At 64.9% G+C, this 17,471-nt stretch overlaps 1 protein-coding gene across 1 annotated transcript; it reads left to right on the top strand.

Annotated features, from left to right (window-relative positions):
• Window positions 1–628: 628 nt before the first annotated feature.
• Window positions 629–14,221, top strand: SSBP4 (single stranded DNA binding protein 4). The gene is made up of 17 exons (XM_032712286.1): window positions 629–721; window positions 2,367–2,439; window positions 2,560–2,621; window positions 3,598–3,682; window positions 8,092–8,181; window positions 9,195–9,254; window positions 9,367–9,436; window positions 9,557–9,627; window positions 10,518–10,585; window positions 10,699–10,744; window positions 10,861–10,896; window positions 10,990–11,044; window positions 11,156–11,226; window positions 11,350–11,428; window positions 12,533–12,561; window positions 13,647–13,748; window positions 14,016–14,221. The coding sequence occupies exons 1-17, from the start codon at window positions 666–668 to the stop codon at window positions 14,043–14,045; spliced, it is 1,083 nt and encodes a 360-aa protein (XP_032568177.1). The 5' UTR covers window positions 629–665; the 3' UTR covers window positions 14,046–14,221.
• Window positions 14,222–17,471: the final 3,250 nt, after the last annotated feature.

Here is a 17,471-nt window from a genome sequence, read left to right as displayed (position 1 = left end):
CCGTGTCCGCCTCCACCCTGTCACACCGGTGTCCCCCGTGTCCAACCCCGCGTGTCCCCTGTGTCCGTGTCCAACTCCTCATATCCGTGTCCCCCCATCACGTCCCTGTCCCTCTGTGTCCCCCCCGTCCGTGCCCAGCCCCTCGTGTCCGCGTTCCTCCATGACCTCCTGTCCGTGTCCCCCGTGCCCAACCCCGCGTGTCCGTGTCCCGTGTCCATGTCCACCCTGTCACATCCGCGTCCCTCCGTGTCCCCCCCGTCCGTGCCCACCCCCTCGCGTCCGCGCTCCTCCACGACCCCCGCGTCCGCCTCCCCCCCGTCACACCCCCGTCCCTCCGTGTCCCCTCCGCCCGCGCCCATCCCCTCACACCCCTCCCTCCCCTCCCTCCCTCCCCGCGCGGACCCCACCGCCCCCCCTCCCTCCTTTCCGCGGCATCGCCCCTTTAAGCGCCGAGCGGAGCGCGGGGGGGGTGGTGGCGGGGCTGCCGGAACAGCCGCGCGCGGGGCGGGCGGGGGGGGGGCGCGGCGGTTTCAAGCTCCCCCTCGGGCGCGCGGCCGCAGCCGGCGGGGCCGGGCCGGGCCGGGCCGGGATGGCGGCGGGGGCGGCGGGGGCGGCGGGGGCCGCGCGGGGCCGGGCCCGGGGCCGCTGACAGCCGCCGCCGCGCCATGTACGCCAAGGGCAAGGGCTCCGGCGTGCCCTCGGACGGCCAGGCCCGCGAGAAGTGAGTGCGGCGGCGGCGCCGCCGGGGGACGGGCCGGGGCCGCGGAAGTTTTGCTCCCCGGGGGGAAGGAGGGGGGGGACGGAGCGGGGACGGAGCGGGAAGGATGGGGAGGATGGGGGGGGGGGAAAGAAGGGGGAGCGGGGAAAGGGGGGGGGGAAGAGAGGGGGGCGGGCGGACCCCCCGGCCCCGCCCCGCCCGGGAGAACCGGCGGCCGCGGGGCAGCGGGAGCTGGCGGGGGTCGGGCGGGCACCGGGGTGAGCCCCCAGGGCTGCGGCATCCCCCCGGGTACCGGAGTGAGCCCCCAGGGCTGCGGCATCCCCCCGGGTACCGGGGTGAGCCCCCCGGGCTGCGGCATCCCCCCGGGTACCGGGGTGAGCCCCCCGGGCTGCGGCATCCCCCCGGGTACCGGGGTGAGCCCCCAGGGTTGCGGCATCCCCCCGGGTACCGGGGTGAGCCTCCCGGGCTACGGCATCCCCCCGGGTACCGGGGTGAGCCCCCAGGGCTGCGGCATCCCCCCGGGTACCGGGGTGAGCCTCCCGGTCCGTGCCATCCCCCGGGGTACCGGGAACCGGCATGATCCCTCTGATCTGTGCCATCCCCCGGGGCACCTGGAGCCGCCGGGGCACCGGGAGAAACGTGATGCCCCGGTCCGTGCCATCCCCCGGGGTACCGGGAGCTGGGATGATCCTCCCGGTCCGTGCCATCCCCCGGGGTACCGGGATGAGCCCCTGCGGTCCATGCCATCCCCTGGGGTACCGGGAAGCCGCGATGGCACCGGGAGCCGGGATGTACCTCGGTCCGTGCCATCCTCCGGGGCACCGGGAACCGTGAGCGCACCGGGACTGCCGGGAACCGGGATGTGCCCCCCGGGCACTGCCATCCCCCGGGGCACCGTGACCCGCGGTGTCACGGGGGGGGCTGCCGGGAGCTGGGATGTGCCCTGGTCCTCAGCGTCTCTCAGGGCACCGGGAAGCTCCCCCGGGCCGTGCCATCCCCCGGGGCACCGGGAACCGGGATGACACCGGAGCTACCGGGACCTGGGATGCTCCCCTGGTCCTGCCACCCCCCGGGCACCGGGACCGTGACCCACCACCCCCGGCTGTCCCTGTCCTGCCATATCCCAGTGCTCAGAGCCACCACGGTCCCCGGGGCACCCCCCGGAGCTGTCGGGGGGGGGGGCTGCACCCCACCAAGGTCCCCCCAGACCCGGCCACCCCCGGGGGTCTCCGCGGGTCCCGTTCCCTGCTCCTGGGGGGTGATGGAGCCCCGGGGGCCGGGCCCCGGGGTCCCCTGGGGACACCCGTGGTGGCATTTGCCCCTTGGCCACATCCTGCGTGGGTTGTGTCACCTGTCCTGGAGTCACCCCCCCAGCGGGAACCGGTTACCACCCGCTGTCCCCGGTGGGAGTCACTCGGTGTCCCCGGCAGGACTCGGTGCCACCGTGATGCCCGAGGGGGTCCCTGGCAGGGAGGTGACATCACATCCCCCTCGTTAGTCCTGCACTAATTGAACTGAGGGCTCCATCCTGGCTGTCCCCCCCCGTGTCCCTTGGTACCTGTGGGGTGGGGGTGTCACCATGGGGGGCAGGTCCTGACCCCCCAATCCCTGTCCCCATCCCTGTCCCCATCCCTGTCCCCATCCCCAGGCTGGCGCTCTACGTCTACGAGTACCTGCTGCACGTGGGGGCCCAGAAATCCGCCCAGACCTTCCTGTCGGAGGTAAGGAGTGGGGGGGCAGCACCCCCAGACCCCCCGATGCCACCCCCTGGGTGCCCCAAGCCCACCCCCGGGGCTGTGGGGGTGGTGCTGACCCCCCCTCCCCGTGCCCCCTCTCCGCAGATCCGATGGGAGAAGAACATCACACTGGGGGAGCCCCCCGGCTTCCTGCACTCCTGGTGGTGGTGAGTTGGGGGTCTGGGGGGGTTTTGGGAGAGGGGTGGACCCCCCCTCACGACAGCAGGGGGGTTGGGAGGGGTCTGGGGGCCGCCCCCCCCTCCCCGGTGCTGCCACCACATCACCTCGTACCCCATAAAGCTGCCGCTCTGCTTTTCCCATCAGCGATTTGGGGGCCCCCCCCTCCCCTTTTCCCTCCCATCCCGGCCCCCCCCCCCTCCTTGGCTCTTCCAGATGGATCCAATTTGGCACCAAGTGTGGAGTTGAGAGGGGTTGGGGGGGGGTTTCCAGCCCTAGGGCTGGACCCTCACGCTGGGGGTGCCCCAGCAGAGCCCCCCGGGGGGGGGGTGATGGGGATGTGGGTTGTGATGAGGATGTGGGGGGGGGGCATCGTTTGGGGGGGGGCTCAGAGGGGGAAATAAACGATTAGTTGGTGGTTTGAGGGGGGTGGGACACACACAGTGAGGGGGGGGGGGCTTGGCACCTTCCAGCCCCTTAACTGAGGAGGGGGGGTTAAGCTGGCACCGGGCCAGCACCCCCCAAATCTTGGGGGTGGGGAGGGGGCCCCCAGAAACAGAACCAACAGAACCAACCCCCCCCCTTTGCTGCCCCGCAGAGCCCCCCCCATCAAGGGCGGGGGCTTGGGCAGGGGGACCCCCCACCCCCCCCCTCTCCTCCCCATCCATCCCGCCCCAGGATGCTGCAGCCTGATGTAAAGTCCCAGGAATTTGGGCTCCGGCCGTAGCGACCGTTTCCAGGGAAAACAGGCGGCAGCTCCGGAGGAGCCGGGAGGCCCCCGCCGAGGTGGGGGGGGGGGTGGTGGTGTCCCCCCTCCCCTCCAGCCATCGGTGACACGAGTGTGGCCGTGCTCAGCCCCCCGCCGTGGGGTCGGGGGGGGGGGTGTATATTTGGTGTATGTGAGGGAGGGGGGTCCTCACCCACTGCCCACACCCCCCTCCCCCCTCAAATTCCCTGTTTTCCCAGTGTCTTCTGGGACCTGTACTGTGCCGCCCCGGATCGCCGGGAGACCTGTGAGCATTCCAGCGAGGCCAAAGCCTTCCATGACTACGTGAGTGACATGGGATGGGGGGGTCTGTGCCCCCACCCCCCCCCCCCGTGGTTTCCATGTGCTGCCAGCCCCGGCTCTGTGGGTGACCTATTTCGCAGGGCAGTGAGGAGGGGGGGGGTAAATCCCTGGGGGCCCTGGCTCAGTGCCCCCCTCCTCCCCCAGGGACCCCAGCGTGCCTTGGCGTGCCCGTCCCCCATTGTCACCCCCCCCCAGGGGACAGGGACACCCCCCAACCCCCCTCTCCCACAAAACAGGCTCTCCCTGCCCAAATGGGAACACCCAGCGGGGTGGGGGTGTCTCCCCCCCCCCACACTGGTGAGTGGGGGTCATGGAGGGGTCACTGTGGTGCTGGGGCTCAGTGGGACCCCCCCATGCTGTGGGGACCCCCCCTCAGGCAACTCTGCTCCTTCTGGGAGGCAGCTCCAGCGGGTTAATCATTGGCACAGAGTCAACAGCCCCCGGTGTTCCCGGTGTTCCCGGTGTGTTCCCGGCGTGTCCGTGTGCCTGGGACTGCGGCAGCGGGAGGGGGGCACGGGGGGGGGGCACAGGGGGTGGGGACAGGAGGGGCACAGGGGGCAGGGGGGGCACCTGGGATGGGGAGTGGTGGCTGGGATGCAGGATGCTGCGGGGTGTGGGGTGAGGCAGGATCCGTGTCCTATGGGATGCAGGATGCTGTGGGATGCTGTGGGATGGTGCAGGGTCCACAGCACCACAGGCCATGGGTTGCTGTGGGATGGAGGATGCTGTGGGATGGAGGATGCTGTGGGATGGAGGATGCTGTGGGATACAGGATGCTGTGGGATGCAGGATGCTGTGGGATGCTGTGGGATGCTGTGGGATGCTGTGGGATGCTGTGGGATGGTGCAGGGTCCACAGTCCCCCAGGATACAGGATGCTATGGGATTCAGGATGATGCAGGATGATCCATGTGCTACTGGATGTGGGGTACAGGATGCTGTGGGATGCTGTGGGCTGTGGAGTGATGCAGGTTCCACAGTTCCCCAGGATGCAGGATGCTGTGGGATGCAGGATGCAGGGTCCACAGTTCCCCAGGATGCAGGATGCTGTGGGATGCAGGATGCTGTGAGATGATGCAGGGTCCACAGTTCCCCAGGATGCTGTGGGATGCAGGATGATGCAGGATCCATGTCCCACAGGATGTGGGGTGCAGCATGCTGTGGGCTGTGGGATGATGCAGGTTCCACAGTTCCCCAGGATGCAGGATGCTGTGGGATGCAGGATGCTGTGGGATGATGGAGGGTCCTCAGTTCCCCAGGATGCAGGATGCTGTGGGATGCTGTGGGATGATGCAGGGTCCACAGTTCCCCAGGATGCAGGATGCTGTGGGATGCAGGATGATGCAGGATGCTCTGATGTGCAGGATGCCACGGGATACAGAAGGCTCTGGGATGGATGCAGTGGGATGTGCAGCGCTCTGGGATGTGGGAATGCTGTGGGGCCCATGGTGCTGTGGGATGCAGGATGCTCTGGGATGCTGTGGTGTGCAGGATGCTGTGGGATGCAGGATGCTGTGGGATGCTCCAGGGTCCACAGTCCCACCGGATGTGGGATGCTGTGATGTGTGGGATGCTGTGGGATGCAGAAGGCCACGGGCTACAAGATGCAGAGGGATCTATGGTGCCATGGGGGGGTGCACTGGGGGCAGGATGCCGTGGAGGGTAGGATGCAGTGGAGGGTGGGATGCAGTGGAAGGCAGGATGCAGAGGGCAGGATGCAGTAGAGGGCAGGATGCTGTGGAGGGCAGGATGCTGTGGAGGGCAGGATGCAGTGGGGGAAGGATACAGAGGGCAGGATGCAGTGGGGTCAGGATGCAGTGGGGTCAGGATGCAGTGGGGTCAGGATGCAGAGGGCAGGATGCAGAGGGCAGGATGCAGTGGGCTCAGGATGCAGTGGGCTCAGGATGCAGTGGGGTCAGGATGCAGTGGGGTCAGGATGCAGTGGAGGGCAGGATGCAGAGGGCAGGATGCAGTGGAGGGCAGGATGCAGTGGAGGACAGGATGCAGAGGGCAGGATGCAGTGGGGTCAGGATGCAGTGGAGGGCAGGATGCAGTGGAGGGCAGGATGCAGTGGGGTCAGGATGCTGTGGAGGGCAGGATGCAGTGGGGGAAGGATACAGAGGGCAGGATGCAGTGGGGTCAGGATGCAGTGGGGGGTCAGGATGCAGTGGAGGGCAGGATGCTGCAGGATCCGTGGCCCCATGGATGCAGGACCCCCGCGGGCTGTGGGCCGTGGGTGGGGCCGCGGTGCCCTCCAGGCCCCCCCTCAGCTCCGTGGGGGTCCCGTGGGGTCCCCGTGGGCCCACCCGTGGCTGTGGCAGCGCCACGGGGGCTGCAGCAGGACCCTCCCCCGGCCCCCCCCTCCCGCCCCCGGAGCTGCACAGAGCTGATTTCCATGCTGGAATTAATGAGGCTGCCGGTGCGGGGACGGTGACGCCGGGGACACGGCGCGGGTCAGGCCACGTTGCCATGGCACTGCTGCCTGGCAGAGCTGGGGACCGCCAGGGCGGGGTAGGGGGGGAGCCCCACGGGCCCCCCCTGCACCCCCCACACAGCCACATCCCCGCCCTGGTGCCCGTTGACCACCCAAACTGGGTGAACTGGGGGTGCCAGCACGGGGCCGGGGCCCCCCTTGCCCTCCTGGGGGTGTTGCTGCAGCAGCCCCCCCCTCGCCCCCAGAGGCACTCAGATATCACAGTTGCCCCCCCAAAAGGCACTCTGGCTTCCCAGTAATGCCCCAAAAAGGGTCCCAGTCTCCCAGTTCCTCCCCACCAAGGCACCCAGTTACCCCAGAGATGTGCCCAGGGCTCCCAGTACCCCCCCCATAAAGGGGCCCAGACTTCCCAGTACCCACCTCGTGACAATCCTGGGGCTGGTGACCCCATAACACTTAGGGGGGTCCTGCCTGTGAGCAGCAGTGGGGGGGCAGTGGCAGCAGCCACCCCGCAGCGGGGTCTGGGGTCCCCCCAAGGGGTGTGGGGAGCCCCCAACCTGCACCCCACATATACCCCCCCTCCAATTTTCTCCCTCCTGACCTTGAGCCCACAGGAGGAGCCAAAACTCCCCAACCTGTTGCCATGGCAACTCTGCTTTGCATCACTGAGTGATGGGGGGGGTCCCTGTTTGGTCCCTGCCATTGGGGGGGGGCAGCAGGGATGGGGCTGGAGCTGGGGGGCAGCAGTGGCCCCACTCTGGGCAGGGGGTCATGGGGCAGGAGTGGGGGGTCCCCAAGAGGGCACACGGACCCAGGACACCCCCCAGGCCCAGGATGCCCCCCAGAACCCCCGTGGGCCCAAGACCCCAGCAGGCACAGACCCCCACGGGGTAGGGACCCCCATGTGGGCACCCACTGTCACCCCTGTGTGTGCCTGGTGTCACCCCTGTCCTAGGTGTCACCCGTGTCCCAGCCACGACCTGGGTGCTGGTGTTGTGACCCCCACAGGAGCCCCCCGGGGGTGTGTGTGTGTGTGGGGGGGTCTCACCATCCCAATCCCCCTCCCCACACCCCGACCCATCACCCCCCCTCCAACACACACCGGGGGCCCCCCCTCGCCCCCTCAGGGTCGGTGGGAGGGGATTTGGGGCCCCCCGGGTGGAGGGGGCAGCGTGGGGTTCCCCCTCCACCCCCTTTCTCCTCCTTCCCTACAAATTGAAACCAGTTGTGGCGAAGGGGCCGAGCCGGAAAACCGGCACATTCCTTCCCTGAACAGCTCCCCCCGGACGGGCCCGGCCCGAGAGGGGGGGACAGGGCCCCCTGCCCGCGTCCCCCCCAGCCCAAAACACCCCTCAGGGGGTCCCCACACACCCCCCCAGCTCGGCTGGGAGGGGAGTGGGGCCCCAGGGATGGGGAGGGGACACGGGGATGGGGTGACCCTGGGGTGGGGGGTGATGGGGATGGGGTGACCCTGGGGTGGGGACATGGGGATGGGGTGACCCTGGGGTGGGGACATGGGAAGGGGGTGACCCTGGGGGTGGGTGGCAATGGGGATGGGGTGACCTTGGGGTAGGGACACGGGGTTGGGGTGACCCTGGGGGTGGGGGGCGATGGGGTTGGGGTGACCCTGGGGGTGGGGGGCGATGGGGATGGGGTGACCCTGGGGTAGGGACATGGGGTTGGGGTGACCCTGGGGTAGGGACATGGGGATGGGGTGGCCCTAGGGGAGGGAACATAAGGATGGGGTGACCCTGGGGGTGGGGGGCGATGGGGATGGGGGGGCCCTAGGGGAGGGAACACGGGGATGGGGTGACCCTGGGGTGAGGACACGGGGACCTTGGGTGGGGACACGGGGATGGGGTGACCCTGGGGTGGGGACACAGGGATGGGGTGACCCTGGGGGTGGGGGGTCACACACACCACCCCCCCCGGCCCTGAGCTCTCTCTGTCCCCCCCAGAGCGCGGCGGCCGCGCCCAGCCCGGTGATGGGGAACCTGCCCCCCGGGGATGGCATGTCAGGGGGGCCTGTGCCCCCTGCCTTCTTCCAGGTACAGCACAGGGGGTGCTCTGGGACACGGGTGTGCTCAGTGTGTGCCCTCAGTGTGTGCACACGTGTGAGCCATGTGTGTGCCCTCAGTGTGCACACTCATGAACCGTGTGCATGTGTGTGCTTAGTGTGTGCACACACCTGACCTCTGTGTGTGTGTGTTTGTGTGTCCTTAGCATGTGCACACACCTGAGCCATGTATGTCCTTAGCATGTGCACACACCTGAGCCGTGTCTCTGTGTGTCCTTAGCACGTGCACACATGTGAACCATGTGTGTGTCTGTAGCATGTGCACACACCTGAGCTCTGTGTGTCCTTAGTGTATTCACACGCCTGAGCCATGTTTGTGTGTGTCCTTAGCATGTGCACACATGTGAACCATGTGTGTGTCTGTAGCATGTGCACACACGTGAGCCATGTGTGTCCTCACACCTGAGCCCTGTGTGTGTGTCTCTGTGTGTGTGTGTGTGTCCTTACCATGTCCACACAGCTCAGCCCCCTGTGCGTGTCCTTAGCATGTTCGGGGGGGGTGTTACACAGTCTGGGTCCCCCCACCATGGCACAGCCCCCCCCTTCCTGCCCCAGGCTCGTAGCAGCCCCGACCCCCCATGGTCCCCCAGGGGTCACCCCCTGGGATCACAGTCCCCCCCATGGCCCCCCAGGGGTCACCCCCTGGGATCACAGTCCCCCCCAGCCCCTCCCAGGGGTCACCCCCTGGGATCACAGTCTCCCCCAGCCCCTCCCAGGGGTCACACCCCCCCAGATATCACCCCCTGGGATCACAGGCCCCCCCCCCCCCCCCATATCCTGTTGTGTTTCTCTCCAAGGCTCCCGTGGGTGCCCCCCCTGTGCCCCCCACCCCTGGTGTGCCCCTGCTGTGGCTGCACCCCCAGGCAAGGCTGGGCACAGCCCCCCTGGCCCCCCAGCACTGCCCCAGCCCCCTCTGCCCCCCCCCGGGTGACAAAGACCCCCCCCCCAACCCCGTCTGACCCCCAAACCCCCCCTCTCTTGCAGCCCTTCATGTCCCCCCGCTACCCCGGCGGCCCCCGGCCCCCGCTCCGGATGCCCAACCAGGTGAGGTGTGAGGTGCCAGGACCCCCCTCCCCTCCCAAAAAGGGGGTGCAGACCCCCCCCTGGGTGGGGGTCCCCCAGCACCCTGACCCCCCCTCGCCCCCCCTCTCCTCAGCCCCCCGTGGGTGTTCCCGGCTCCCAGCCGCTGCTGCCCAATGCCATGGATCCGGCTGCGCGCTCACAGGGTGAGTCCGGGGGTCCCTGTCACACCCCCCGCCCCCCCTGTCACCTCGTGACCCCCCCAGGGGGGCCTGGAGAGGGGGGTTTGGGGTCTCATGCCTCCCCCTCCCTCCAAATTTGTGCAGGACATCCTGGAATGGGGGGCCCGATGCAGCGCATGAACCCCCCCCGAGGCATGGCCGGAATGGGACCCCAGGTATGGGATACTGGGATACTGGGATGGGGATGGGCACAGGGACAGGGATACTGGGATGGGGATGGGCACAGGGACAGGGATACTGGGATGGGAATGGGCACAGGGACAGGGATGCTGGGATGGGGATGGACACAGGGACAGGGACACAGGGATGGGAATGGGCACAGGGACAGGGACACAGGGATGGGAATGGGCACAGGGACAGGGATGCTGGGATGGGGATGGACACAGGGACAGGGACACAGGGGTGGGGATGGGCACAGGGACAGGGACACTGGGATGGGGACGGGGACAGGAATGGGAATGGACACAGGGACAGGGATAGAGGGATGGGGACAGGGACAGGGGTACAGGAATGGGAATGGACACAGGGATGGGGACACAGGGACGGGGATACAGGGATGGGGATGGACGTGGGGACAGGGATACAGGGATGGGGACAGGGACAGGGATTCAAGGACGGACATAGGGATACCATGGTGGACACAGGGATGGGGCACAGGAATGGGAATGGACATAAGGATGGGGATACAGGGATGGGGATGGACACAGGGACAGGGATACTGGGATGGGGACAGGGTGGGAATTGACAAAGGGACGGGGATACAGGGATGGGAATGGACACAGGGACAGGGATACAAGGATGGACACAGGGATACAGGGATGGACACAGGGATGGGGCACAGGAATGGGAATGGACGTAGGGACGGGGATATGGGGATGGGAATGGACAGAGGGATACAAAGATAGGGACAGGGATGGGAATGGACACAGGGACAGGGTCACAGGGATGGGGACAGGGACACAGGGATGGGGACGAGGACAGGGACCCAGGGGTGGGGACAGTGCCAGGGGTGTCCCAGCCCCTCTGACCCCCCCTCTCCCTGCAGACCTACGGCAGTGGGATGCGCCCCCCCCCCAGCTCACTGGCCGGTCCTGGCATGCCTGCCATGAACATGTAAGACCCCCCCTGTGCCCCCCATGCCCCCTCTGTGCCCCCCACACCCCCCCTGGGGCAGGGGGTGCCCCAGGACCAGCAGGACCCCCCTCACTGTCCCCGTTGCCTTGCAGGGGTCCCGGTGGCCGCGGGCCCTGGCCCAACCCCAACGCCAACTCTGTAAGTCATAGAGGGGGGTAACACCTTTGGGGGGGGGTCCTGGGGCCATGGGGGTGCTGACCCTGTGCCCCCCATGCTGACTCTGTGCCCTGACCCTCCTTTGTCCCCCCCTCCAGATTGCCTACTCCTCCTCATCCCCTGGGAACTATGTGGTGAGTATCAGGGGGCACTTTAAGGAGGGGGGGCTTCAGGTGAGCCCCTGTGCCCCCCCCCCAACCCACCCCCCTTCTTTTTTCCCCCCTCAGGGCCCCCCCGGGGGTGGTGGCCCCCCCGGTACCCCCATCCTGCCCAGCCCCGGAGGTGAGTGATGGGGGAGGGAGTTGTTTGGGGGGCAAGGGGGGGGTGAGTGGGATTTGGGGGTGAGGGCCACACTTACACCCCCCCCCCCCATGTGTTTTCCACCCCCCCCAGACTCCACCAACTCCAGTGAGAACATGTACACCATGATGAACCCCATCGGCCCCGCGGGGAACCGGCCCAACGTGAGCCATGGGATGGGGGACACAGGGGTGGGGGGACAGGGGTGGGGGTCAGGGGGGGACAGGGGGCCCCCCGACTCTTCTCACCACCCCCCCTGTTGCTCACCACCCCCTTTTCCCTCCCAGTTCCCGATGGGGCCTGGCCCCGAGGGGCCCATGGGCGGGATGAGCGCGATGGAGCCGCATCACATGAACGGATCCCTAGGTGGGTGTTCCCCCCCTCTGGAGCCCCCCACCCCGGGATAGGGGGGTCCTGTGTGTCCCCCAGCACCCCCAGGACCCCCAGGACCCCTGTTCTGTGGGACATGAGCTCCATCTGTGGGAGGATGGGCTTGTGGAGGAGATGGGGTGGCACATGGGTTGGAGAGGGGAAATGGATTGAGGGGGCACAGTTTGGGGGATGCATGGATTGGGGGGGGGAACATATGGATTGGGGGGCACATATGGATTGGGGGGCACATATGGACTGGGGAGGACACATGGATTGGGGAGGACACATATGGATTGGGGGGAATACATATGGATTGGGGGGACACATGGATTGGGGGGGCACATATGGATTGGAGGGAACATGGATTGGGGGACACACATGGATTGGGGAGCACATGGTTTGGAGGGGACACATATGGATTGGGGGGACACATATGGATGGGGGGCACAGTTTGGGGGATGCGTGGATTGGGGGGGATACATATGGATTGGGGGGCACATATGGATTGGGGGGCACAGTTTGGGGGATGCATGGATTGGGGGGGACACGTATGGATTGGGGGGCACATATGGATTGAGGGGGACACATGAATTGGGGGGACACATATGGATTGGGGGGGACACATATGGATTGGGGGGGACACGTATGGATTGGGGGGCACATGGATTGGACACATACGGATTGGAAGGGACACATAATGGATTGGGGGGGGGGCACAGTTTGGGGGATGCATGGATTTGGGGGGGACACATATGGATTGGGGGGCATATATGAATTGGAAGGGACGCATAATGGATTGGGGGGCACATATGGATTGGGGACACACATGGATTGGTGGGATACAGTTTGGGGGATGCATGGATTATGGGGGACACATGGATTGGGGGGCACAGTTGGGGGATGCATGGATTGGGGGGACACATATGGATTGGGGGGACACATGGATTGGGGGGCACAGGCATGGATTGGGGACCCACATGGATTGAGGGACACATATGGATTGGGGGACACACATGGTTTGGGGGGGACACGTGGACTGGGGGACACACACAAGGACTGGGGGGGTCACTAACCCCCCCCCCCCCCGCATCCCGGCAGGCTCTGGGGACATGGATGGGCTGCCAAAGGTGAGTGTGGGAACCCTGGGACCCCCCCCAGTGCCCTGGGACCCCATTTGTTGGGATCCCCCTTGTACTGGGACACCCTCCCTCCATGTACTGGGACCCCATTTATTGGGACTCCCCATGTACTGAGACTCCCCCATATACTGGGACCCCGTTTATTGCCCCCTCTCGTGTACTGGGACCCCATTTATTTCTCCCTCCCCCAATGCCCTGGGACCCTCCCAGTGCCCTGGGACCCCATTTAGTGCCCCCACAATACACTGGGATCCTCCTACCCCAATAGGACCCCATTGATTTTCCCCCCAATATCCTGGGACCCCATTTAGTGCCCCTACAATGCCCTGGGACCCCATTTAATACCCCCACAATGCACTGGGATCCTCCCACCCCAACAGGACCCCATTTATTCCCCTCCCAATGCCCTGAGACCCCATTTATTCCCCCTACAATACACTGGGGTGCTCCCACCCCAATGGGACCCCGTTTATTCTCCCCCCAGTGCTCTGGGACCCCATTTATTCCCCCCACAATGCCCCAGGATCCTCCCACCCCAATGGGACCCCAGTTATTCCCCCCCTCCTTGTACTGGGACCCCATTTATTGTCCCTCCAGTGCCCTGGGACCCCATTTATTCCCCCCACAATGCCCTGAGACCCCATTTATCCCCCCACAATGCCCTGAGACCCCATTTATTCCCCCCACAATACACTGGGATGCTCCCACCCCAATAGGACCCCACTTATTCCCCCCCCAATGCCCTGGGACCCCATTTAATACCCCCCCAATACACTGGGATCCTCCCACCCCAACAGGACCCCATTTATTTCCCCCCTCCCCAAGTGCCCTGGGACCCCATTTATCCCCCCCCAGTGCCCTGAGACCCCATTTATTCCCCCCCCAATGCCCTGGGACCCCCTTTATTCCCCCCACAATGCCCTGAGATCCTCCCACCCCAACGAGACCCCACTTATTCCCCTCCTACAACGCACTAAGACCCCCCCCCCCCCCATATCACCCCCCCTTATTCCCCCCTCCCTAACCTTTCTCTCCCCCCTTCCCTAACCTTTCTCTCCCCCCCTTTCCCCCAGAGCTCCCCCAGTAACCTGGGGGCCCTGAGCAACCCCCCCGGGACCCCTCGGGACGACGCCGAGCTGAGCAGCAACTTCCTAAACCCCTTCCAAAGCGACAGCGTAAGGGACACACCGGGGACCCCCGCGGACCCCCGGGGGAGGGTTGGGGGGCAGGCAGCGGGGGTGGGGGGTCTGCAGGGGCACGGGGAGAGAGGGGGGTCATCAGTGATACCCAAATCTCAGCAGCGAGCCCCCAAAATTGTGCCAGCGAGGAAGGGGGTGGTGCCAGGCTCGGGGGGGGGGCGATGGGAGAAGGGGAGGGGGCGTTGGTGCGGGTGCCCCCCGCCCACCCCGCGCTAACCCTGAGCTGTCTCCGCTCTCTCTTAGTACTCGCCCAGCATGACAATGAGCGTGTGAGACCCCCCCCCAACCCCCGCCGACAGCCAGACGCCCTCGCCCATCACCGAAAAAACCAACAAAAACAAAACAAACAAAAAAAACCCCCAAACCGAATTCGTTAATTGTAACGATCGGCCCCACCCACCCCACCTCAAAAAAAAAAAAAAAAGACAAAAAATACACTAAAGGAGCAGAAAAAAAACCCCAACAAACCAACAAAACAAAACAGAAAAACACCCGCGGGGAAGAGAAAAAAAAAATAATAATGATGATTGGAAATAAGTCACGTGACTTATTTGCTGCCCAACACACGCCCCCCACCCCCTCCAACTGCCCCCCCACACACTCCCCTTCCTGGGGTGAGGGTCACCCCCCCTCTCCCAGCACTGGGACCCCCCCACACACACCTTTTCCAGTACTGGGACCCCCCCCCCCCCTTTTCCAGCACTGGGACAACCCCCCCACCCCAGAATTGGGAACCCTCCCAGTATTAGGATTGACACCCCCAACCCCAGCACTGGGAGACCCCCCCCCCATGGACTGGGACCCCATTTGTTGCCCCCCCCCAGCAGTGGGACAACCCCCCCACTCAGTACTGGGACCCCTCCCAGCACTGGGACCCCCCCCTGCCATGTACTGGGACCCCATTTATTGCCCTCCCCCCCCCTCACCTCCAGCACTGGGACACCCACCCCCCTTCCCAACCACAGCCCCCCCTCCCCAGGGGTGCTGGGGGGTGTCTGGCACCTCGGGGGGGTGCAGGGGGGGCTGTTATGGGCTGTTTTACCCCCCTTGGGGTGGTACCAGCCTGGGGAGGGGGTATTTTAGGGTGGGGGTTCATGACATTGTGCCCCCCACCCTCCAGGGCGGGTGGTGCCAAACCCCCCCCATCATTCTGGGAGGGTGTGACCCCCTCCCAGTTCTCCCAGTGCCCCCCCAAACCATAGTGGGGGGGCCCACAGCCACCCCCCAGCCCTGCCAAAAGCCCTTGAGGGGAGGAGGGTTAAAACCACCAACACAGCCCCCCCAGTGTGGGTGCAGGACCCCCCCCCCAAAATCCAGAGGCACTCCAGGCTGTGCTGGAGGTGGGGGGGAAGGAGTGGGGGGGCCAAGCCATACCCCCCCCCATGGAGCCCCCCCTCCAAGAGCTCTATAGGGCAGGTCCCAGTGCAGAGAGCAGCCCCTCCCCAAACCCCAGGGGGGTCCCAATCCCCCCCCCTCAACCCCGGGGGGGGTCCCAAGCCCCTCCCCAGCCCCGGGGGGGTCCCAATCCCCCCCCCCAGCCCCGTCTGTGTGCTCAGCCAGCACTGTGATCCCCGGCCCCCCCCCCGAGCGCCAGACCGGGGCCCCCCTCCCAAATTCCCCCCCAACCCCCCCCCCCCCACCAGGGACCACTTTAATATGAAGGAATTTTTTTTTGTTTGTTTGTGTCTGTGGTTTTGGGGGTGTTTTTTTGGTTTTTTTTTTGCTTTTTTTCTTATTTTTTTTTCCCTGATTTTTTTTTTCCTCTTTTATAACAGAAAGGACCTCAAACCCCACCCCACCCCACACCCCAAAGCTCCCCCCTCCCCAAAAAAAGTGCGCCCAGGCCCCTTCCCCTGTACAGCCCCACACCAGGGGGACCCCCTTGTGACCCCCCCCCGAGGTGGGGGGGCAACCCCCAGCTCCCATAGGGGTACCCCCCACCCCCAATAGGTGTAGTCGTTCTGTGTAGGGACCCCCCTCCTCATTTCTAAGCCCTTTAGACCCCCCATCCACCCCATTGCTTATCAAAACAAAATTGGGGGGGGGACCACCCCCTCCCCCCAAAAAAAAAAAAATAAAAACTTACCGAAAAAGAAAAAAATTAAAAATGAAAAAAAAAAAAAAAAGAAGAAAAAATATTAAAACCCCTAAAATGATAAAAAAAACCAACACCCCTCCAACCCCCCTGCCCACCCTGCATCAATAAATGTAATTTGATTTTTTTTCAGAAGGTGATGACATTTGGGTCTTGTTTTGGGGGGAGGGGGGGCAGCAGCCAGGTGAGGGGTCCCCAAAAACCAGGTGGGGGGACCCCAAGGAACCAGGTGAGGGAAACCTCAGAAACCAGATCAAGGACCCCAAAACTCAGGTGATGGGGCCCCAAGAACCAGGTGAGGGGGATCCCCAGGAAGCAGCTGAAGGACCCAAATAAGGAGGTGAAAGGGACCCCAAAACCAGAGGAGGTTCCCAGGAAGCAGGTGAGGGGACCCTGGGAACCAGGTGAAGGATTCCCCCATAAGCAGGTGAAAGGGACCCCAAAACCAGGCAAGGAGACCCCAAAAACCAGGGGAAAGGGACCCCAGAACCAGGTGAGGAGACCCCCAAGAATCAGGCAAGGAGACCCCAAAACCAGGCGAAAGGGACCCCAAAACCAGGTGAGGAGACCCCAAAACCAGGTGAGGAGACCCCAAAACCAGATGAAAGGGACCCCAAAACCAGGTGAGGAGACCCCAAGAACCAGGTGAAAGGGACCCCAAAACCAGGTGAGGAGACCCCAAAACCAGGTGAGGAGACCCCAAAACCAGGTGAAAGGGACCCCAGAACCAGGTAAGGAGACCCCCAAGAACCAGGTGAGAGGGACCCCAAAACCAGGTGAGGAGACCCCCAAGAACCAGGTGAAAGTGACCCCAAATCCAGGTAAGGAGATCCCAAAAACCAGGCGAGGAGACCCCAAAACCAGGCGAAAGGGACCCCAAAACCAGATGAAAGGGACCCCAAATCCAGGTGAGGAGACCCCAAAACCAGATGAAAGTGACCCCAAATCCAGGTGAGGAGACACCCAAGAACCAGATGAAAGGGACCCTAAAACCAGGTGAGGAGACCCCAAGAACCAGATGAAAGGGACCCCAGAACCAGGTGAGGAGACCCCCAAGAAGCAGGTGAAAGGGACCCCAAAACCAGGTGAGGAGACCCCAAAACCAGATGAAAGGGACCCCAAAACCAGGCGAGGAGACCCCAAAAACCAGGCTAAAGGGACCCCAAAGCCAGATGAAAGGGACCCCAAAACCAGGTGAAAGAGACCCCAAATCCAGGTGAGGAGACCCCAAAACCAGATGAAAGGGACTCCAAAACCAGGTGAGGAGACCCCAAAACCAGGTGAGGAGACCCCAAAACCAGGCGAAAGGGACCCCAAATCCAGGTGAGGAGACCCCAAAAACCAGGCAAGGAGACCCCAAAACCAGGTGAAAGGGACCCCAAAACCAGATGAAAGTGACCCCAAATCCAGGTGAGGAGACCCCAAAACCAGATGAGGGGGATCCCCAAGGAACCAGATGAGAGGTCCCCGAGAACCAGGTGAGGGGGACCCCGGGAAGGAGTCGAGGGGCACCTCATGAGCCAGGCGAGGGGCCCCGGGGGAAGGGGCAGCAGGAAGGAGCTGAGGGGACCCCAAGACCCCAGTGGGAGCCCCCCCAGGAAGCA

The sequence above is a fragment of the Chiroxiphia lanceolata genome, chromosome 27 (assembly GCF_009829145.1).
Source record: "Chiroxiphia lanceolata isolate bChiLan1 chromosome 27, bChiLan1.pri, whole genome shotgun sequence".
Classification (NCBI taxonomy): Eukaryota; Metazoa; Chordata; class Aves; order Passeriformes; family Pipridae; genus Chiroxiphia; species Chiroxiphia lanceolata.
Note: the sequence above shows the minus strand (reverse complement) of the source record. Positions and strands in the feature narration are given on the sequence as shown.